At 33.1% G+C, this 23,481-nt stretch overlaps 1 protein-coding gene across 1 annotated transcript in view; it reads right to left on the bottom strand.

Moving 5' to 3' along the window:
• The window catches only part of ZFC3H1 (zinc finger C3H1-type containing), a 50,960-nt gene that overhangs the window by 5,282 nt on the left and 22,197 nt on the right, over positions 1-23,481 (bottom strand). The window contains exons 8-28 of the mRNA XM_019651769.1: positions 22,760-22,969; positions 22,398-22,562; positions 21,081-21,218; positions 20,206-20,327; positions 19,664-19,813; positions 17,122-17,296; positions 16,742-16,873; positions 15,846-16,388; positions 15,651-15,760; positions 14,671-14,802; positions 14,443-14,564; positions 13,413-13,514; positions 13,074-13,193; positions 11,509-11,692; positions 10,050-10,236; positions 8,534-8,722; positions 7,669-7,906; positions 5,047-5,152; positions 4,763-4,961; positions 4,100-4,194; positions 190-300 (exon numbers count right to left, since the gene is read on the bottom strand). Coding sequence (XP_019507314.1) covers positions 190-300; positions 4,100-4,194; positions 4,763-4,961; positions 5,047-5,152; positions 7,669-7,906; positions 8,534-8,722; positions 10,050-10,236; positions 11,509-11,692; positions 13,074-13,193; positions 13,413-13,514; positions 14,443-14,564; positions 14,671-14,802; positions 15,651-15,760; positions 15,846-16,388; positions 16,742-16,873; positions 17,122-17,296; positions 19,664-19,813; positions 20,206-20,327; positions 21,081-21,218; positions 22,398-22,562; positions 22,760-22,969 — 3,530 coding nt within the window. The remainder of the gene's footprint in view (positions 1-189; positions 301-4,099; positions 4,195-4,762; positions 4,962-5,046; positions 5,153-7,668; positions 7,907-8,533; positions 8,723-10,049; positions 10,237-11,508; positions 11,693-13,073; positions 13,194-13,412; positions 13,515-14,442; positions 14,565-14,670; positions 14,803-15,650; positions 15,761-15,845; positions 16,389-16,741; positions 16,874-17,121; positions 17,297-19,663; positions 19,814-20,205; positions 20,328-21,080; positions 21,219-22,397; positions 22,563-22,759; positions 22,970-23,481) is intronic.

The raw sequence follows: 23,481 nt of genomic DNA, 5'->3' as shown, positions 1-23,481 counted from the left end.
TTAGATATTATTACAATGGAATCCTTCTTTTGATCTTTCTTCTTTAACAATACGTAAACCTTAGCATCCCTTCAATTCTGCTTCAATGACTTTAACATCAGGTTAACTTTAACACAGCGTAATTCAGTAATAAATAACAAATGCAAGCCTAGTACGCAGCATTTCTCTCCATAGCAGATAATGTCTCACCAGTAAATCATCCACAAATAAGGAACTTGGTGGTTCAACATCTCTTCATCAAAATTCCCTTTACATAAACGGGCTGGAATGTCAAGTGGTCCTGGGATATTTAAGAGATACCTGGGAAAAAAACAAACTGTTTGAAATTATGCCTCTGAACATATTAATAATACTTTAAAAGTCCTCAGTTTCAACTGAAATGTCCTTGAGATATTTTTAAAAGGTAATGAGATTTTATTTTTACATGTATACCATACTGTTTTGGTTACATCTCTAGCATCACATTATCTATTGTTTTACACCTATATGAATAACCTTTCCTAAAACAAAATTTTAAAATCTATCCCCAAAATTAAACAAACCACAATAATCATCTAATTAAACCTAATTAAAAATAGGGAAGAACAAATGAGACTACCAAATAGCTAATATTTTCCCACAAAATCTGTGCTTTCTTGTAATAAAAAAGTTCTTTAAAAGTTACAAAACTTGACATCTAAAAACAATCTCTCTCTCCCATTCATACACACACATATCATTATAGTTTTAATTTCAGACATGATATCAAAGTGTGTTCTATAACATATTGGCCCATAAAGCACTTGTCAAAAAGAAGTCCATGACCAAATAAGATTGAGAAATATTGAAAATTACAGCCCCCTCTTAAAAAGCCACAATACATATTAGGATATTAACAGCTCTAAGAAATCTATTTGACTTTGACTAATGCAAGTTTCCCAATATATCCGAATTTGTGTGTATAACACTTACGAACATTTTCAGGAACCATGTTTTTGAAGAAAATACACTGTTCTCCACAATGACAATCTAGTATAACTGTTTACCTTGGATTTAAGAATTATTTTAAGGGACTAAGATTTAATGGATTAGAGAGGCTGGATGGGGGCTTGGGATGGGTAAGAAATGGGATATCTGAAAGTCAGGTTATCAGGGCCAGCCAGGTGACTCAGTTGGTTAAGAGTTGGCTTAAGAGCGTGGGCTCTGAGCAACGGGCCACAGGTTCAATTCCCACATGGGCCAGTGACGTTGCATCCAAGCTGAGCTGTCGCTGAGCTGCCAACAGGTGACAGGATGGCTCAGCTGGTATAACAACAAGACTGCCTGTTCGATGGTGGGCTATGGCCACCCGCAACTAAGACTGAACTCAGCACCTTGAGCTGAGCTGCTGCCTAGATGGCTCAGTGGATACAGCGTGTGCTCTTAACAACAAAGGCTGCTGGTTCGACTCCCACATGGGATGGTGGCTACGCCCACCTGCAACTAAGATTGAACACAGCATCTTGAGCTTAGAGGCCACGAGCTGCCGACGGGAAGCCAGATGGCGACTGGCGCCCTCCACAATGAAGATTGAAGAACAAATTGGCTGGTCCCCTCCCCCAATTTCCCAACACTGTTGCCCTCCCCCAATTCCCCAATTTAAAAAAAAATCTAAAAAATAAATAAACAAATAAAAAAGTCAGGTTATCATCCCAACTTAGCCATAATACCATGAGTTAATTAACTTCTAAGGATACTAGTTTTTCAAATGAAAACTAAGGTAAGTAAGAAGAGATGACTTAAAATATGATCTATGTAAGACTCTATCCTTATGTTAACTTCAGTCAAATGAATGAAATCCACCCCCCACCCCCACCCCACCCCCCGCTAACTGTTACGGCTACCTACTACCTACAAATAGATATGAAACAGATGAAAATTACCCACATCTAGCTCTTTCTGTCTGTCTTTATACTAAATGTTACATAAAACAGGAAATGATAGAATCCAATTCTAGGTATTATTGTTCTAAGCATTCTGCTTTGTAATTTCTACTAATGAAATTAAAAAATAAGATTTTGAACCTATTAAGATCACTGAATTCTCCTATTCTCCTATTAATAAATTTTGGCAATATTTATAAATTAAAATATATATACATCTATATAGATATAGATATGACAATGCCTAAAACTGCCATTCTCCTAATCTTTGACTCAAAAACTTTTCCTAAATTAACAGAAATGCACATTTTGTGTAAATAAGGACTTCAATATTATCTAAAAAAAACTAAGCACATGATACCTTTTTCTTGTAACTCTCGGTGAATTATATGAATTATAACTATTCCCACAAAAAAATTTAATAAAAATGACTTAGCAATGAGAAGATTATTTGGAGGCAACCCATTTTCAGATTTTATTGACACTGTGTTTATTCTGCCTCATTAAGTTGACATCAAGAAGATCTGAAGACCTTTGATTAGTTACTACAGAAAAAATTGGCACCATCTTCTTTTAAGCTAAAGCAATTATCTCCATGCCCAAGGGAAGACCAGAACCAACAAGTCTATAAAATATTTGGTTTAGCCTTGGATTTATGCTATGCCTGAGTTTGGGATGTTAAAGCAATCTAATTTAAACAGGAAGAAAGTCAGCATGGGAAAGTTGAACAATAGCTAAATTCCTTATAGAATGGTTTAATTCTTCTCAATTAATTTGCATTTTATTCTTTCATAATTAATTGTTAGGTATTAATCTAGAAGTGGCAGGGCAGAAAGAATTTCAGGAAGAGTACCGAAATCACTATGTCAATAACCTGGCTACCATAAGAGGACAAACGTAGACTCCAAGTCTAGGAAATAACAGTGGCCCCAGGCTTTTTTGCCAAATCTCCAAAAACACTGCCATGCTCACAAAATATTCTAGGGTGGATGGGCCACTGACTTAACAAAATGTGGGTTGTTTAAGAAAATACGTTTTTATATAATATGGCTATAATGGGGGTGGACAGAGAGAGCACCTAAGAGAAATACTTGCAAGCAAGACTTGCATATATAAAACCAAGATGTTATCTTCACTTATCATATTTTCCATAAGAAACTCTTTTAGGAGATATTCAGCTTAGGCCTTCCTTCTTTCTGTTCTCCCTAACATAAAATTATACAATATGTCATGATAAAGTATTTTCATTTTGATACTGTTTTACTTGGGATCAGCAAGCTACACCTATTTTTGTAAACAAGGTTTTACTGGAACACAGCCATGCCCATTCATTTATATATTGTCTATCGCTGCCTTCTTGCTGCAACAGCATGGCTGACTAGTAGAGACAAACCATATGGCTTGCAGGCCTAAAATATTTACTATCTGGCCCTTTAGAAAAAAGTCTGTGATCCCTTCAGAGATGAGGAGAAAGAGGGAAAAGTACTTTAAAAGCCTCCCAAGAAATCATTCTTCATAAGCTGCTGTGGCCTCTTATTTTTGTTAGAATAGGAATTCACAGAGAAACAAAGGTAGTAAATACAGATGTTACTTACTGAAAAAGTGATGGCTAAGAATCCTCTAAAGCTTACTCAACATTTCAGAGACTAGAGCAGTTCTGTTTAGAATTTTAAAAAAATATAAGGCATATTATTTATACCCACTTTAGATCACCAAATAGATTAAGTTGATTTTTAAAAAAATCACTGATTGTCTCAGGATAATTCATTGCTATAGTATTAAGTGCTAAAATTAACAATAAATTGAAAGCAGAATGAGTCACCAAGGTGTTAACATAATCCTTCCTTTGTTAGTGTCTTTAACCTAAAAAACATAAAGCATTACATCCTTCCACTTTGATTAAATTCTAGCGCCTTCATAATAACAGTCTAAGAGGGTGTTCAGGCATTTTTCTAAAAATCAATCTAAATAGCTATGTATGGCATCAGATGGGTAGTAGACTTATTGGGGTATCACTTGTGAGGGGTATAAATGTCTAATTATTATGTTGTTTTGTACACCTGAAACTAATAAAAAAAGAAAAAAAGAATAAGATAAATCAATCTAAAATGTAGTCAATCCACAAAAGAAACTGTAATCTTCCCACTAAACTATACTATTTCTCATTCCTCTGCAAGTCAAGAGTTCTACAAACTTACCGAAACAGATCCAAGTTACAAAACTTCTCAAACCCAGGTTTAAAGAAGGATGCGATAAATTTCCGCAAAAATGGAAGAAGGTTATCTCCTCGATTCTATTTTAAAGAGGAAGGAGGAATATACATTAGGCTTACAATGTTTAATTAAAATCTTTCAAGGGAGAAAAAACCCGTAAAAGAAAAAAATCAAATCACTAATTAGATTAAGTTTCTTGAGTAGGTGGGGGTAGAGATAACTTCTATATTCTCATCTCCAAATTAAATTCACCAAACCATAAACAGCTTAACACCCAATATACCACAGGCTCAAGTTTCACACAATTGCCTATTAAGCTTCTATTATATGTTTGGCACTGTGTTAGGTGTTGGGACTCTAAAACTCAATAAGACATGGTCCTTGCCCTCAAGGGCTTCTTAGCATAGTATATAAAGCAGCTATAAACAAAATTACAAAGCAATTTAATAAGTGTAATGATAGAACTATGCACACAGTTATTTATAGCGGATAGGAGGAGTAACTAATAGTTTGCAAAGAGCAAAAGGACCAGGAAAAGCTTCCTGGAGAGGCTGGCGCATGAAACATTTTAAAGGATGAATGAATAAGAAATTATGAAACATAAAAACATCACATTCAAATATTATGAGTTATTTCTTGTTTTTTTACCTGCAAGATGAAGAATTTGCATGTATGATAAAAAACCTCTGCATTCTGAGGATTTTTTTCAAATGCAGTAAGCCACACTGCCCTGGCTCTGTCGTGCTGATTTGTTTGCAAATATAAAGCAACAAGGGCTTCTAACAACTGGCAGTTCATGGGACACGAGTCCAATAAACATTTACAAAGCTCCACTGCAGCCTCATACCTTAACAAGAAAAAAAAAATAACTAAACACATTTTAAAAGATCAATTTTCAATAAAAAGTTAACTGCTTGTTAATTAAGTTTTACCTCTCTAGCAGCTGGTGCAGAGCAATCATGTTTGTGTAAAGTGGAACACACACCTCTACTCTTTCCTCAACAGTAAGGCTCTCATCTGTGCAAGCTTTCACTGCATCTATCCAAAAACATCACAATAACATTGATCAAACATAAAATGAATTATTTAACTGTGTTATTTAAACTCTAAGAGACCAATAGAAGAAGATGGCCTATCCCTTTGCTTGACCATCATCTTATACTGAACTCCTGACTTTTACCCAAAGGAGGTATTTGAGATATTTCCAAACTCCTAAAATTCAATCTTTTACCCTCATTTTCCCAGTAAAAACAAACAAACAGCCAATATGAGCTCTCACATCAATGTTTTCACTTAAACAAGTGTCTGCATTTATCCTAAATTCCTTAAAACTATTTAAAAAAAAAAAGTCAAAGAATGAATTATCTTTTCATCTTTCTCAGACCCACTTCAAAAGAGGACTTGCTCTGCTGTTGTATAGACATTTAATGTTGCCCCCTAAACTAGGTCCTTTCCTTACTCCTTCAAAACACACTTCCCTTCCCCCTTATAAAGAATCCTTTACTTGATCATGCTGCTTCTTAGAGAATGGTACCATGTTTTACTTTGCACAACTCACCATTTCCTCCTTGCCCAATCAATGGTAATATGAATTCCCAGATTTGCAGTTTTAAAATGAATGCCACGCTGATACTGCACTTTTGAAGTTCACTTAAAGGCTCATATCTGAACAAACCTAAAAGCCTATCTCTAAATTCATTTTATCTGATTAATTAGCATTTGATAATGTTCTCTCTCTTCTTTCTCATTTCTTCTTGCCTATGCTTCCAAGAGATTGTTTATATATCCTCTTGGTCTCATTCAATGACTATTCTCTCTTTTACCCCTTACTGCTATACTTTTTTTTTTTTTTTTTTTTTAGCTGAGCCATCCTGCTACCTGTTGCTAGCTCAGCGGCTGCTCAGCTCGGGCTGTACTCGAACCACTGTTGCTCAGAGCTCAAACTCTTGAGCAAGCTCTTAACAAACTGAGCCACTCGGCCGGCCCTCTTACTGCTATACTTTTAAATCTCCATTTCCTCAGAGAAAATATGTCATAGCTTCAACTATTGAATAATTTACTGAAATAGTACTAAAAACCGTCAAGTACTTTGTAACACAATAACTTCTATGTTAACAATGTTCAAATCCATTTCTCTATCTGTAATTGTCCAGTTAAGGTCCACTGCCTTATTTCCTTCTGCCAACAGGCATTTCCAGTTGGATGACCAATTACCATTCACAAATACCACTCCTACTACCAAAATCAGTCTTCCCAATTTATGTTTTCTATTAATACATTTTCCTTTTCCCAGTCTCAAGACCTCAAAATCATCTTTGACTATTTCTTGTCTTCTTCCCTGACATTTAATCTGTCCTCCCCCTCCACATCTCTGTGCTACCTTCAAATGTCTCTAATAAATACTATCTCTCCCAGGTTACTTTTTTTGGTGCCTCAGTTGTGGCAATGAGTTTCTGTTTGGTTTTCCTACCTTTGGTACCATTTATCTTCAGCACAATTTTTCTTTCTATTGCCATCAAGTCTACCACACTTACAAAGTTCTTGAAAATTTGGTATCGTTCCAGTTATCAAAGTTAATTCCTATTATTCTCTAGCACAAAACTCTGGCTTTGGTAAGGACTCTCCCTTCTTCCAATCTCCCTTCAAATCCAATGTACTAATTCCTATCTACTTGTTGCTTTTTGTTTACTTAGCTCCCCTAATAGGACTGTCTTTCTTTTCCTTTCTTTCCTCACTGGTTTATTCAATAAACATTTACTAAACAGTTAGTACACAGCCAGACATTACAGACCTTTGGAAAATAGAGAGGTAAATAAGGCAAGGGTTCTATCTTTGAAGAGGTCCACTATGTCATAGTTGAGCTTCAAAGTTCAGCTCCAAGTCCTAACTCTTCTATGAAGACTTCCTTGATCATGCCAACCTATAACAATCTTTTCCCTTTGGTTTTATGGCCTGTACCATATAATTCGACCAATCACAGATCTTAATCTTTTCTACAACTGCAGAATTTATACTGTAATATATAGTTATACGGCCTTATATGTTTAATAATTATGTCAAATATATAGATTTTATCTTCTGATTAGGCTATGTACTTCTTATTAGGAAGAAACAGGCTTATACCTTATATGTGTTCCATAGCAGATACATCATTTAGTATATAGTAACAATAAAACTCACTGACTGATGGAGAAAATATTAATTACTTGAAAAATATAAGATATTCTCTTTAACTTTCACCTTGATGGACTGCTTAAAAAAAAGAATTACCTGATTCTGTGATTCAATCAATTCATTAAACCTATATAATCCACATATCTAGCTGATATCTTTTGCCATAATCAGAAAAACTAATTATGTAGTGTAGTACAGTTCCTAGCTTTCACTGATGCCAATGCCCACTGTATCTGATTCAATCCTTAATCTTTTAAACATTTATATAATAAAGTATGAAACTACAACTTACAATATGTAAATCTGTTCTGCTTAATTATGAAGAATCATAATAAGGAATAGGTTGATGTTCTAAATAATCTATAAACATTTATACTTACCTTCAAAAACTGCTAACAACATGTCAGGACTAGTCTTTACATCTTGAACTGTTTGCCATGGCATTATAAATGGTTCTGTGTTAACAATTCTTGAAGGATTCGCATTAGAAGGATCATAAAATTTTGAAGGGAGACCATTGAATTCAATAAGATGTATGTAGGCCAGCCATGCCAAACATCGATCACTTGTTTTAAGATATTCAGCTACTATTCCATCATCAGCCGATTTCAATGCATTCTAGGTAAAACGGGAAAATAATCTGAAAGTGTTTTTTAAAATAATAACTCCTATTCCTAAGATTCAAATGTAAAGGCAAAGAAGAATAAGTGTTATATTTCTTTGCAGGGGTACTTAAATACTTAAGTTAAAATGATGAGTCACCAATTATTTTTTAATCAGAAAACTCATTAGAGATATCAATAACAAATTAATATAACTTTTACTATACTAAGGTTCATGACATACTTAATGAAAAGATATTAAATTTATTTGTACATTTTAAGTGTCTTGGTATTCAAAATCTAATATGATAAAGAGAAAAAAGGGAAGAAAAACAACCACACTCATACAGAAGATTTTCATTTTTTTTCCTTATTGTTTGAATATTGAAGTTTATTCTGGTAGGTACTGAACACACATTATTTTCATTTAAACCTCATAAACACTCTAAGAAAGGTATTATCCCCAATAAGCAAATGAGGAAACAATTATAAACTTACTCAAATTCACACAATTTACTAGTAAATGGCAAAACAAGGATTCAAACCTAAAGCCTGTGTTCTTATCATCGAACAATGCTACTATGTTTTAGACCTTTTAAAAATTCTCTACGAAGTATAATTAAATGCTATAATAAATACTTACCTGTAAAATTGCAAGTGCGCTTTGGCATCTTCCTGTAAATATGTGCAGCTGAACTCTAAACAAAAGAGCCTCTAAAAGCTGAAAAGACAGAATATCTGATGCTTCCCGCTTGGCTGCTCCCATCAGAAATTCCACCATTCTCTCACATACGTAATCCTTTTCTTCAAAGGTGCTTTCTAGGTGTAGAAACTGCCCAAAGTTTCATATCATTAATCTTGCTTCATAAGAATAAACTGTAAAACTACAGATTTTTCACATTTCATTAAGAAACTGTCTCATATTAAATCTTCAATTTCTGTAAAAAGGATAATTGTAAATATGTATAAACCCATCTTCCAGTACTATAACCTAGATTTCCCCTTCAGGTTGGAAACTGAAATCAGATGAAAACTAATCACAGATGTATTCTCAGAATTATCACTGAAGCAATTACATCATTCCTTGAATCAACAGGTAAATGACAGCAAGACCATGATGGATCTCCAAAAGCTCACATTGATCATCACATACAATTTGCATTGCTCAGGTGTGTGTATAAAAATTTTGAAAATAGCATTCATATTAGAACTATGTGGCAAAAAAAAAATAATTAAAAAGAATTAATCAAGAAATTAAGAGGCCTTTAAAGACCAAACAACTTTAAGGAAAAACATTACACCCCCAAATCTTGTGATCACTAGTATTAACTTTGGTACAAGGCTCCAGGTAAAAATTCAAGCATAATTCTGTGTCCACATCTATTCAGTACTTGAGTTAGGAGAGTAAAAGTTGGGGTGGCAAGTTCATTCATTAAGGAATACCACATTATCCAAATCTATTTGTTCTGAATTTCAGTTAGCAAGTAAATGATAGATCTGAGAATAATATTTATCTGAAAGCTTACCTCAATCTAACAGTTGCAGAGTTCAGCTGGTAAACGTTCAGATATTAATATTTATTTTAAAATTAATCATAATTTTAAGTTTAAGTCTAGGCAGGAAACATCCCATTCTCTCAGGGAATGAGGAAGAACCATTTTTTCACTAAATTTTTGTATCTTGGCAAGGTTCAATATTACTATGAATTACAGATTATGATTATTTTCATAAGCAACGAGGACAGATATTATTTTCCTGGCATTCGTGAAAATATTATACATGCATAAGAAATTTAAAAAAATATTTTTTCAGGTGATTTGCACAAAATTCACTTAACTTTGCCCAAACTAAAACTGTTTAAGAATAGGTAAGTGTAAAATGTTTTAAAATGCTTATATTTTTTTCCTTACCAATAAAGTTAACCACAACAAAAATCACCTCTTCATTAAGTATTTTCTTGTTTAGTCTAAATTACTCCTGATCCAAAGAAGTGGTTTTGAGGTAACTGGACACCAAAAGTAAGGTTATTATATCTATATGCAAATAAAGCATATGATCTATGAAGCTACATATCAATATTTAAGATGACCCAAAGAATTATGAACACATGTGCGTGCGCACGCATACACACACAGGACTATGCCATCTTTTCTACTCACAGTCCAAAAACTTTGATAATCAGGAGCATATTCAACAGCTGTTTCACACATTTCCTGCACCTCCTCCTTGGTTCCTCTTTTAGAAAACAATCTGAGGTAATGGCACCAAATTTCTGGATTGTCTTTGTTGTTTTCCAAAGCCCGAGCCAGGACATTTAAAGCAGAATCCAAGGACGCTGAACATAGCCTACATGTTTAAAAGGAAAGCAGGAATTTTTTTTTTAAATGCTTGAAAATACTTATAAATTGGGCTAGCCTAATGAGTCAATTTTTAAATTCCATTTTCTATTAGAAACTACCAAGAAGCTACATCTACCTATGACAAAGGGAGGTAGATTAGAATTTTAAGTCTTATCTGTCCAAAAAAAAGGTCCTGATTTCTCATAGACCCAATAATTCCTTTTTAAATGGATATTCTGTGAGCATTTACCATGTAAAACCACTGTTATAAAACCACTAGATTATCAACTTCAAATGTGCTTTAAGTCCATACTCAGCAATACTTTTATGATTTACACTGGTCCGGGAATGGGAAAAGTTAAACAATTCTCCCTCAAGGCCAGCTACTACCAGCACAAAATATCAAAGCTTTCAATATAATACTTCTTTTCAACCGTCAAGGGCATGCTATCTCTTAGAGAAGATAATTGTCTCTCATGATCCTATTCATAAAATAATGTACAGTTCTTTTGGCCTTCACTCAGTTAATGAGTCAGAAAAGAAAACACTGCAACTTGTCCCATTAACATGGAAATGACACACAAGACAAGTTAAATAAGCACCATATTCAGGTATGTGAGGTGTATTAGCATTCTGCAGTGCTGCCTTATTAAAAAAAGCTTCTATATCAAGTTTTAAGATAGACATTCACAGTTGCTGTAAAAAAAAAAACTGAATTATTATAATTTTAAAATTAGTTAATAAAAGATTATTCCTAGTAATCCTATCAAAAAGCAGGACTTAGAAAATGCACTTATACAATAGGAGCTGCTGTTTGTAAGATAAATTACTATTTACCTTATTTGAGTAACACCACACCTAGAAAAAAAGTCAATTCACCAGAATTTAGGGGCTCTAAGACAAGCTTTAAATCTCCAGATGAAAATTAACAAAAAATTTAACCTATTCCACTATTTAACTTTCTAAGAAACCCAAATAATTAATCCTTATACCACTCAGAATTTACTGTTTTAACTAATCCTACTTTGAAATAAGAATCTACTAGAATTACAAACTGTAGCTAATTTATTGCCCATACACTGAACCATGCACACAGCTCAAGATCTAATCTTAAACTTTTTCTAATAGCTTTTAAACAATAAAGTGCTTTTGGCTTTGTCAAAAAACAAAGGCTCCATTGATACGAGGAAGGAAACAGGATTACCATGGATGAAATAAACCTCAAATATAAAAATATAAATGTGCAACAGTTTACACAAAGATTAGAAAGAGGACCTACCCCTCATTTTGATTCAAGTACTTATATGCAAGCTTGAGCCAAAGTTGTACATGAGAAGGATTTTCAAGCACACTTGCTTCTAAATTAGCAATGTCATCAGTCTCATTTGTAAAGTATCTGACATCATCTGGAGTCACAACTGTATCCAAAGCTGGAACTTTTATTCGGTTCTCTGGCTGAAAGGCTATAAAAAGGTTATCATTAGCTTCATACTTTCTCTTATTCACAGACCCCTTAGAACAACAATTGCCTTCATCTTTAAAATAATCTGAAAATCAAGGATTCCAATGACATACAGTAGCTCATGGCTTTAAGGTAAAGCAATCATATAATTTATGTTCAAACCAGGACACTTCTAAGAGTGAAAGGAAGTGTTATTAAAAATTATACCAGTACAGGGCCGGCCGAGTGGCGCGATGGTTAAGAGCTGGCTTGGGACGCCAAAGAGCCCTGGTTCAGATCCCACATATGAGGGCCAGTGACACTGCCCTCTACAGCTAAGATGTTGAACAACAGCTCAACCTGGAGCTGGGCTACAGTTGAGTCGCTGGCAACTGCGTAGGCTGTAGCCCCTGCTGCAGTGGTTGCCATGGGCTACCGTGTGTAGCCAGCAGCCAGCGTGAGTGGCCAGCAGCCGCAGTGAACGGCTGTCCAGAAGCCGGAGACTGATCTGCCTTGCCCAGGAAGAGCGCAATGATGGTGCCAACTTGGGCCAGTGAAGCAACATCCTCCACAACTAGACTGAAGAACAAAATGACAGCAACTTGTCTGTTCCCCTTCCCCCAATTCCCCAATAAAAATCTTAAAAAAAAAAAAAAAAATTATACCAGAACAGGTATAAACTTAGGAATCTCCTAGGCAAACCAAAAGTACCATCTCCCTACTTTAAGGGTAAGTGACATCACCTGATAATTCACATTCATTAACTGAAAGAGAAAGTTAGAATTTATGAAGATGATTTGTTCCACTACATCTAAATCAGAGAAAAAGTGTTACATTAATATAATATAAATAAGTATGAAAGCATATACCTATCAGGTATTTGCCAATCTACAAATAGTAAAACAATTAAATTATGCAAAGTTGAAATTACAATGCAAGATGTGCTTGACAATAAAGCACTCATTCACACATTATTCCGTTCATTTAGCAATTCAGTTTTGTGCCTACTTACTGCATGTAGGAAAACACAGACTCAAAGATGAAATAAAATAAAGAATATCTGCCCTCAAAAAGACACAGGCCAAAAAGTGGTTCTCAAATGGGAGAAGTACTGCTCCCCTCTCCCCATTCAAGCATGTTTAGCAATATTTGAAGCTGTCACATTTACTGAAGAGTAATCCTTGCGTTTACTGGTCCATGACTACCAAATATCCTGAAATGATGTAAGGGGGAGTCCTGCACAATGAAGAGCTAATTGCCTTAAACACCAAATGGCATAACTGTTTTTAAAAAGTAGAAATAAAAAAACCAGGCTAGTAACACACCAAAAGATTAGTTAAAAGTGCTAGACAAAAATGGGAACACCACAATTTAATGATTCTGGATCTTAAATTACTGCTTACCATACTTAATTGGTCCTGTAGACTGTTCCTCATCACTACTGAAGCTACTCTCTGAAATAGGCTTTCTCCAAAACTTTGGTTTCCACTTTCTTTTATCTTTGTAGGTTGTAAATGGAGGTGCTAAAGTAGACAGAAGAAGACTGTTAGCTGATACACCTAGTTTTTTACAGTTATGAAGGATACCCAAACAATACTTAAAAAGAGTTAAGTTTATTTCATTATGTTAAAAAAGACATATATCTTTTATATTGAGAACATAACGCCAAAAACTCTGCTGTCATAAAGAAAATCACGATCCCTTTTGTGTGTGTGTGTGAGAGAGAGACATATTATACTCACTATGGCCTTTACTTTCATTGACATTGCTGACAAGGAGAACAGCCATCTGGTCCATTGACATTCGATCTTTGTTTACTCCAAAGAGTTTCTCAACATATTTTTCTGAAATTAGAGCAATGCTATCTTCATAAAAAAGAGGCTTATAAAAAGAGTATGAAATGAAGAATAGTTTAAGAATTAAAGTGAAAACACCCAAGGCCTTCTAGATGGCAAGGCCTCTATCTTCCTAACTACTATGGCAAATCCTACCACATCATGCACCCAATTTGAGGCTGAAAAAATATGTATTTCCTGAAACAAACAAAACAGGTAAAAATTAAAATCCTCAAATTGAGAATGGTTAAATAGATTCAGTGACTTCACAATCACTCTGGTTTGTGATAACACTAAATTTAATAAACACCAATTCCCTTATTTCCAAAAGACTTAATAGTTTATGGTTTAATATCTGGCACTAAATCTGGGGAAAAGCTAAACAGTATTTACTCACAATGATAATAATCTATACTTTCTACAATGTCAAAGTATATCAAGTCCTTTTTATTTCACTGCAGAATTTGAAACAATAATCATCTTAACTTTCGACTCTCCTTTATTTTTTAAAACAAAAATAAGGGTCTAGTTTAAAATCATTATTAAAATTTGTATACAAATATGTTAATATATTCTTCTAAATAAACTGAACTGTTTAGATGAGCTCTGTCCAAAGAATGTTCTGCAATCATAAAAATATCTTATATCTGCATTGCCCTATTAAGTACTCACCACTATTAAGCTACTAAGCTCAACAATGGCTATCGAGTACATAAAATGTGACCAGTGTAACCTGGTAAATTTTAATTAATTTAAATTTGAAAAGCAATATACGGCTATTGACAACTGTACTGGACAGAACAGATCTAGATAAAGTGTCATAAGTGAATGTATTTAATTATAATATATATTTAAAGATGTCAACAACTGAACATAAAATTTTAAAGTGCCTAAATTCAAATTTTCATGTGGGGAACAATAAGAGGTCTTTAAAAACCTGCTGCAGCAGCAATTTCTTCATCAGTGCTTGTCTCTGAACAACCAATCAAAGACAGATTATATGACAGAATGTCCTGGAATAGCTGTTTTCGGCTAAGCGTATAGTCTTGTGTATGCTGCCTAAAATAAAATGACAACACAGAAAAAATAATCATGTACATATCAAAGCTAAATAACCAAGATTGCCTTTTAAATTATAAAATGTTCACAAACTAAAACTACTCACCACTGACAATCATCATCATTACATGTTCCTGTTAAATCGAAACGGCAGAAACACTGATCCGGTTCAATCATATTACTGAATGATACTGAGCTTAGAGGAAGTTTTTCCTTGGTTCGATAGTATGGACTAAACCTAAGGAGAGGAGAGGTGGACATATATTATACTCCATAAACATTCCTCGGAAAACTAAGGAAATTTTCATTTTTTCTTCTCAATTTCTATACTTTGAGGATACTATTTATCTAATCATTTAATACCAAAATTCTAGAAAACCAGAATATCAAATGATAGAGACCAAACTACTTTTATACCTAGAACATAAAAGAGCTGAAATAGAAAACACAAAAAAGAGCTGAAATAGAAAACACAAAAAAACCTTGTATTTTAATAGTGTTTTCCTACCACATAATAAAATGCTATATGACATCAGTATTTCTTACACATATTATGAGCCAACAAAAAAACTAGGCAAGAAGTCTGTACTACATATTGGGTGCTTTACAGTTTTATAATTAAATCATACCCGTTTAACAGGCTCACAATATCTACAAGTCTAAAAAAGACAACTTCCCACAAACTTAATCATCTGAGACTATCTAAATCAATTTTATGAAATCTGGCCAATGCGTTTCTTAGAGTAATAGTAAAATTAAAAAAACAAAAATTAAAAATTCTCTTAAGTCTCCAGTTATTTTTCCTAAAATCTCTGACAGTAATCTAGAGTTCTCCACAATTCCACCAGTAGCTAGAAATTAGAATTTGAGAAGAATTAATAAACCCAAGTGTGAGCTAAACCTTACTTCCTGATATGGTTTGAGTCTGACAAGTCTCTTAATTTTTATTTTCCCTAAAAGGATCAGTTCATTTTTCAGTGACCACGATTCAATTTTTTTTTTTTCATTTTCATCAAGTATTTGAGGTTAAGTATTAAAAACAGAAGCAATCCTGAAACTCAAGCTCATTGAATCTTCCTTTTATACCTGTAGGACTTAAAAACTAGTAGAGGACTGTGGTAGGGTCTAAAAGGACATGGCTTCACTTCTGTTGTTTTGCTCTGCGCTGTCAAGAAATCTACATCCACAGAAATCTCCTGCAAAAGAAAACAATAATTTCATAAGGCAAACAAGGCTAGGATACATTCTGTATTTTATAAAGAATATGAAATGTTCAGTTACCTGACCACGCGAAACCTTTTCTGCAATGCCTGTGGTGGTTTTTAAAATCAGTTGTTTTAAACTGTCCGCTTTTGAATATAATTTTTGCAATTCACCAATTTTTAACCCCAGGAAAAGTTCTGGTTTTTCTACTGTACTCTTAGCAGGTTTGTTTAGGCATTCTTTGTTAGGTGTATCAGTGTGCTTAAGGTTGGGTTTAGTAAAAGAATTGGATTCTAAGAAGGATCTTCTTCGTTCTCGGTTTGAACCAGACAAAATCTCATCATCAACATCATTTTCCTCAGTGTCCAGACTTAATTTATCTTGAGTCAGATCATGAAGCGAGGGTTGAGGTAAAGAAAATTCAGGTTCCTCTTCCACAACTGGAGTAATACTTTGTTGTTCCTTTGATTTAAGGGCCCGAGCTTCTTTTAGTTTCTGAATTTTCAGGGCATATTCATATTCTAGCTTTTGTAACCGTCTTTTTTCCATAGCAATTAGCTCTGCTGAATGCTTTCTTGGACTTGATACTGGAGAATTGTCCAGTCTCATCATTTTGTTTGGCTGGGAGAGAAAAATACTTTGTATTGCTATGATTTTACAAACAATTTTTGTTAAGTAATTGTTCTACCCCTACAGTACAATGCCAACATTATAAAACTAAATCAATGAGACTAAAACAGTTTTACAAGTCTCCAACAGCTTTGCTTGTTAACCTATGATCTATGGAAAACCAAAAAAACCCAAAAATAAACAAGGTTCCAAACATGTGCGTATCATTTAAAAACAAAGTTTTAATCTTATTCTCTTTGAATATGCAAGAAAAAACTTGAGTTATTTTATACATTCCTTGTACTCAAAAGTATCATAAAAACCTTCTCCTTTCCAAAAATAAAATATTTCTACAAACAACTTACTCCAAGGCGATCTTGTTCCAGTTTACGTTTTCCTATTTCTTTACTAGCCACTGCCTTTGCCCGAGCAAGCTCTTCTCCATACTTTAGAGTCAAAGCTTTCTTAATTGTAACACGTTGTTGCACTTTTTGAATCTGAAAATATAAGATAACTCTGAGAATGTGAACATAAACCTTAGGAGAGGAGATTTCTTCTTAAACAGAGCAGCTTTATGGTATTCAACTGAAAATAAAAATATTCCCATATTATATTTCAATGTAGAATAAAATATGTTACACATTTTGATTGCTTTTGTTTACGGTTTTGTTTTATAAAAAAATTTGGCCCATAAAATGTGTAGTAAACATGAGACAATATTTTAATTTAAAAAAAAGAACATTACTTGTTCCTGAAGCTTCTTCAAAAACATTCTGTTGACACTGAGAATTTTCTCTGTTGCTTGAAGTTGTTCTGTAAGTTTTATAATCTTTGCTTCAGCATTTCGAACAGATTCTTTCTTCTTAGCTTCTTGCTGTACTAGATTCTTTAAAACAGATTCATCTTTCATCAAAAGAATCCTAATTGAAAAATAACAAAATCCTCATTAATGTTTTTCTAGACTAGTGGATTAACAGCATCAGAATAAAAACTTACAAAGCAGGAGATAATTTTTAAAAATATATTTATGATATGCAGGTGAGAATTTAAAAATATTTTCATATTCATCAATCACACAGGTCTTCAAATAGACAGTTACATTTTATAAAAGTAACTATGGGTCTAATCTTTTTTTAAATCATTTAAATCTGAGTAAGGTGACTTACATTTGAAAAGCTATTAATAATAAATGTTTAATATTGGCTGAATCTCACCCTATAAGACCCTGAAAAATGAGGACTGAAGGCAGAAAACTGTGTTTAGCTTCATATATAATACTAATAAACATACATATAGACATCTACTAAACATAATTAAGCACATTTAATTAACTTCATTTTATCTAAAGCAAAGCAAGAAAGGGGAAAAGGAAATCTAACTTTTAAACAATATACAGATGTAAAGTTTGGAACTGAGAAGTATAATAGGACAAAAGACCAATTTATGGATATAGAGTTTCTTCTTTTCAACTACTAAATATTATGATTAAAAAGACATGAAGCATCTTTCCCAGAAAGATACCATTTTTCAACAATCACAACTGACATCTAGAAATTCTACAATCATAAAGACAGAGAATAGGTGATAGAAAAGATACGGAGTAGAAAAACAACGAATTTTTTAAAAATCTATTTATTTGTTAAGTTATTAAAGAAATGAAATTTAAATGAATTTTTAATCTCTTATTTTTAAAACAAACGCAATACCACTTCTCACGAATAACTTTGGAAATCCATAGTCACCAAAATATTTCATGTATAAAGCAGATATTTCAGATCTCTAATATCAGGATGTGTCTTAACATTATTGCATATCATAGTTTAATTTAGCAAGCAGCATGTTTTCTTTCTTAGCAATGCATATAATGGCACATTTTAGAATTAATGAAATGTGGGAATACAAAGACATTATTCAAAACTGAAGACATTTATGAAGGCTGTTTTTAAATAATTTTATTTTGTTCAGAATAATCTCCAATGTCTTCTTCGTAAATGGACAACAGAACATGCTTTTATATACTTAGTACAAAAACTTAAAGTCACTATCTCCTGAAGACATCTGTGTTGCCTTGTAAAAACACTCCAAATTATATTCTTCTCATGATTTAAAAAAATAAAGAATACTGACATCACTGTAATGTTAGAAATGAGGCTGTAAATTTCTACCTTTTTTCTTTAACTACAAATGGATGAACTTTTGAAGCTTGTTTTAAAAAATCTTTAAATTATTTATATATTTTTGTTAATGATTTTTCAATATTAAGAGTTAATTCATCACTGTAGACATTTTTTTTTACTATCAAGATTTAATTGGTTAGTCAGTTACTAAAAAAAGAACAGGGAAAGTCTTACCATCTTTGTACAGAACCTCCCCCTTATATTTGTAAACCTAAAATGGGAGTAGCTGAATAAAGCTCAAAAATGTTGATGTTAAATAAAACCATTTTGCTCTTCATCCATTAACGGTGTATTTCAGGGTGTATGGAGTGGAAAAAAATGTATATCCATAATATGATGCAATTATTTCTATCAAATATATATGCTAATGGATCTCATCACAAGAAAAAATTTGTAATTATGTATGGGAGCAGATGTTAACTAGACTTATTGTGGTGATCATTTTGCAATACTTACAAACACCAAATCATCATGTTGCACACTTAAAACTAATGGTACATATCAATTATACCCCAATAAAATAAATAACCCCCAAAAACATGCTAATGAATTCAAATAAATTCTATCATTCAACATGTTCATCTTGTAAGGTTTGACACGTGTTCTCAAAATTTTGAAACACCATTTGAACAACACATTAATTTCACAAAACATGCAAGAAGTGTATGATCATAACTATAATATATCATACACTTTATAGTAACACCATATTTGACCATGTATCTTACTGAACAGACTGGGTAATGACTATTTCCAACAACCAAGTCCACCTTTAACAAAAATATGCCTTCAAAGAGGTATTTCTAAAATCACGCCAGAAGTTTTAAAGAAAATTCGAAATGAAGAGTTTTATAAATGTTTTTAGCAATGAACCATGTATAAATCTGGAGAAAAACTCCTTTGAAGTCTTGCTATTTTCATGTAAACATTAATACTATTACTTTATGTAAATGTATAATTCAACAAAATGACAGCCTTATACAGTTCTATCAAGTATAAAAGAATTTATAATCCTATTGTGTACTTAGTATTGACATACACCACAAAAATATATCCCTCTAATATAGAAACATTAAATCATGCAGTATTTAATCAGATAATGAGGCTCACCTATGTTTCTTAAGTTTTGCTTCAGCATCTGTAACCTGCTTAGTAACCATTGCTATTCTGCTAATCCCATCAATTTCCACATCAGAGTTTGCTGGGGAAGATGAACTTGTCTTCAGCTGATCTGATTTAATCAAACGCTGTTTTTCCCGACTAAAATAATCAATAAAGATAGATAAATTATACCAAAGGATAAACTGAAATTATTTTTCTTTGAAGATGTATTCTATTTCATAACATAAAGTAAAAATATTAATAACACTGACTAATGATGATGACCAATATGCATGACCCAAATTGGCACTCAAAATTGACAGCAGCAGCTTTTGCCTTTTTCTAAGCTGTTTTGATCTCAGTGCATCACTGTATTCAAGTTTATAGGTGATCATCTGACTCCCTCTCCTGTGTGAGTTACAAAAACATTAACTCTGCATCTTGGATAAAAATTGTTATTCATTTCCCAATGCCAATAAACCGCATTCAGACCTAATTAAGTATGAAGACAGCAGGTACCTTTAAAGCTAATGACATAAAATACCACTTACTTGGCAATCTCTTCCTTTAACAATCTATATTCAATCTTCTTTTCTTCAGGCAAAGCTTCAGGTGTTCGCATGGGATCATTTTCTTTTTCAGATTTTGGAGGTACTTTTGGTTTTGAAGCTTGCTAGAAAATAGTTGAAGTCAACCAGATCAACGGTTTTCAATTATCCCACACTAAGATGTATATTTTACATTGCAACGCAGTGCACATTTACATATTTAGAAATAACTGAATATCTTCATCATTATTTTCTATTCTTTTTAAAATCAAATTTATTGGGGTAGCTGATTAATAACATTATATAATTTTCAGGTATACAACATTATAATTTCACATCTGTGTGCTCTATTGCGTGCTCACCACCCGAAGTCTCGTTTTCTTCCGTTACCCTATATTTGACCCCCTTTACCCACTTCAGCCTCCCCCAGCTGGTTTTTAACCACCAAATTAATTGTACAATCCACTAAGTAGTCAAGATGTACAGTTTGAAAATAACTGAACTAACCATATCTAAACAACTGTTGCAATAGAAGTAGGGGTAAAAGTTGCACTTAGATCATACACTATGATAAAAACTGTTTTCTGGTAACATAACACAATTTAAAAACAATAAATTTCCTTAGTACAGAAGAATTATCCACTATTTCAAAAAAGGGACCAATCAATCGCACACAAAAGTAAACAGGTTAATAGCTAAATCTATCTAAATTTATACACGTTACATTATATAAAGTCCAAATAATACAAATACTTAAAATATTTCCGGAGTTTAAAATATTAAAAATCAATACCTCTAAGGTTTAATTTTCAGAAAAAATAAGCTTTAATGATTGTCAATAAATCACTTTTCTTTTTATCTTTCATTACTGCACTTACCTCAGCAGTTCGCCTTGCTTCTTTAATCATGGACTCCAATCCACCAAAAACATTATTTGTTGACTTGGAAGCCTCTCCATCAGATTCACTGTCATCTGAATCATTTAGTGTGACAACCACCGATTTATGTTTTGGAAGCTGCAAAGACGATATATTTGTTACTCTTACTGACAAAAGTATCTCTATTGTTTTCTTGGCTCTACCATAATTAGCTTCATGGCCTTGAACAAGTCACTTAATTTCTTTGAATTTCAATCCATAAAAATAATGGGCTCCAAGTAGACAGCTACGGCTCCTTCTGGTTACGCTGCATAGCCCACTTTGTCCCATTCCACCAATACTGATTATATGCCCAAAACATAATATTCCGTATTTCTTAGCCTTTAAAGACACTACTATGATCATCTTCTTCATTAAGTTTACTTTTTTTACTTTTTTTTATACTAGTTTCAGGTGTACAAAGCAATGTAATAGACATTTCTTTCCTCACAAAGTGATAACCCCCTCCCCCAATCCATTGCCTTTCTGATATCATATATATTACAATTCCATTGACTCTATTCCCTATGCTGTGCTCCATATCCTGTGACTATAATATATATATTAAATTATAGTTGACATACAATATTATTCAGCTTCAGCTTTCATTGTTTTATCTTCTCCAACTTTCTACAGAAGAACCATAATGTTATCTAAATTAACTCTTTCAACAATTAAGGAAAAAATAATAATTCTACGTAACTATTTTAAAAACTTTCTCGCTTTTACAGTTACGTACAAAGGGTAAGTGGCCAAAGTTGGCTTACCTAACATAGGCAAGATTTCAACTTGGCTTTGCCCCATTTATTTTACTTTGAAGCCAGTAGAAAACAAGGTAGAAAGAAACTGTCATTTCAATTTCCTTAATAAACATCATAAATTCTTACATTACAGTACAGTCATTAACTAGAAAAATATGAGCAAAGTATAAAGAAAGAGGGGAGAAATAAAAAATACACAATTTGCTAAAAATAACTCTGGAATAGACAGAAAATCTGAATGGATCAATTTATATAGAAAAAACACTGAGGAAATGGCAGAGGAAAGCATACCACTCTGATGAAAATAATGCTTCCCCAAAACATCATAAACTACCATTTTTCCAGTGAAGAAACTGCTCCCACTTCACTATTAATAAATAAAAATAAATTTGTGTTTATATATAAATATATGTTGTGTATATAAATAAACTAGAAGGTGGGGAACAAGACAGTGACACTGCATACAAATTTTTCACAAGCTGTTTGAGTAACAGGATTAAATATTTTGTTCTTTTACCGAGATCACAGTTCGTGGAAGACGAGGTCCTCTGTGAAACTTTGGATTCTGTATCCTAGGCTGAGATACTGTATTAATACTGACTATTGATAAATTACTTCTTGGCACAGGCTGTGAATTGTTCAGAACTGGAGGTGAAGGTGGATCACTATTACTGGATGTTTCCTAAAAAAGAAGAGGCAGATATGAAACATTTTAAAATAAAAATAAACTTGTCATCTTTAAAAAATGTTGAGTAAATTACTATCACACAAATTCTCACTTTACTAAAAGCTCAATGAATTCCAAATAAGCAGAAAACAGTAAGATTACCTAAAATTAAGCTCATGAGCACCACCTAGAGGTTCAAGCACCCAAATTACCTCTGGCTTAAAAGCTCTTTTATTCGCTAGAGATTTAAGTAGCTCTTCTCGAAGCAGCATTTCTTCCTCCTCTTCCTCATCAGCAAAAGGTGGTTTTGGAGGCTGTTCTGGATCTTCAGGTGGTAGAGGTGGTAAAGGTGGTACAGGAGGTAGAGGTTCAGGAGAAACACACAAGCCTTCTACATAAGGCTGGCTCAAAGGTGGCAAAGACTAGTTAATTTTTTAAAAAGAAGAAATAATAATTACAATGCAAATCTTAACAATTCCAAATGTTTATCTCTGGAGCAATATTAAGTTATTGGGTTGTTGGAAAAGTCATGACATATTTCTTCTATGTTTTTCGTTGCAAAAATGCGTCATGACTTTTTCGACAATCCAATAGAAAATGGCCAACTTTAGGCTATTATTTCAGCTGTAAGCATAAGTGAATTAAGCATATTGTAAATCTCAAAACTATCCCAGAATTCAATATTCAGCCATGAAAATGTGTAATTTTCACAAAAATAAAATCAACAAAATCTGAAACACTGATGAGCTTCAAGATAATTATACAAACTTCTCTACACTGCCATTCTTATCTTCATTTAGCAATCTAAAAGATACAGAAACCAAATTTACAGGGTCTATCCCTCTAAATGACTACCCTGAAAACAAGAAGAGATATCGAAAAACCAAGAATATGATATTTAAGTAAAAATCTAAAATTAGGAACCAAAAGGATT

Source organism: Hipposideros armiger, unplaced genomic scaffold, assembly GCF_001890085.2.
Source record: "Hipposideros armiger isolate ML-2016 unplaced genomic scaffold, ASM189008v1 scaffold_166, whole genome shotgun sequence".
Lineage (NCBI taxonomy): Eukaryota > Metazoa > Chordata > Mammalia > Chiroptera > Hipposideridae > Hipposideros > Hipposideros armiger.
Note: the sequence above shows the minus strand (reverse complement) of the source record. Positions and strands in the feature narration are given on the sequence as shown.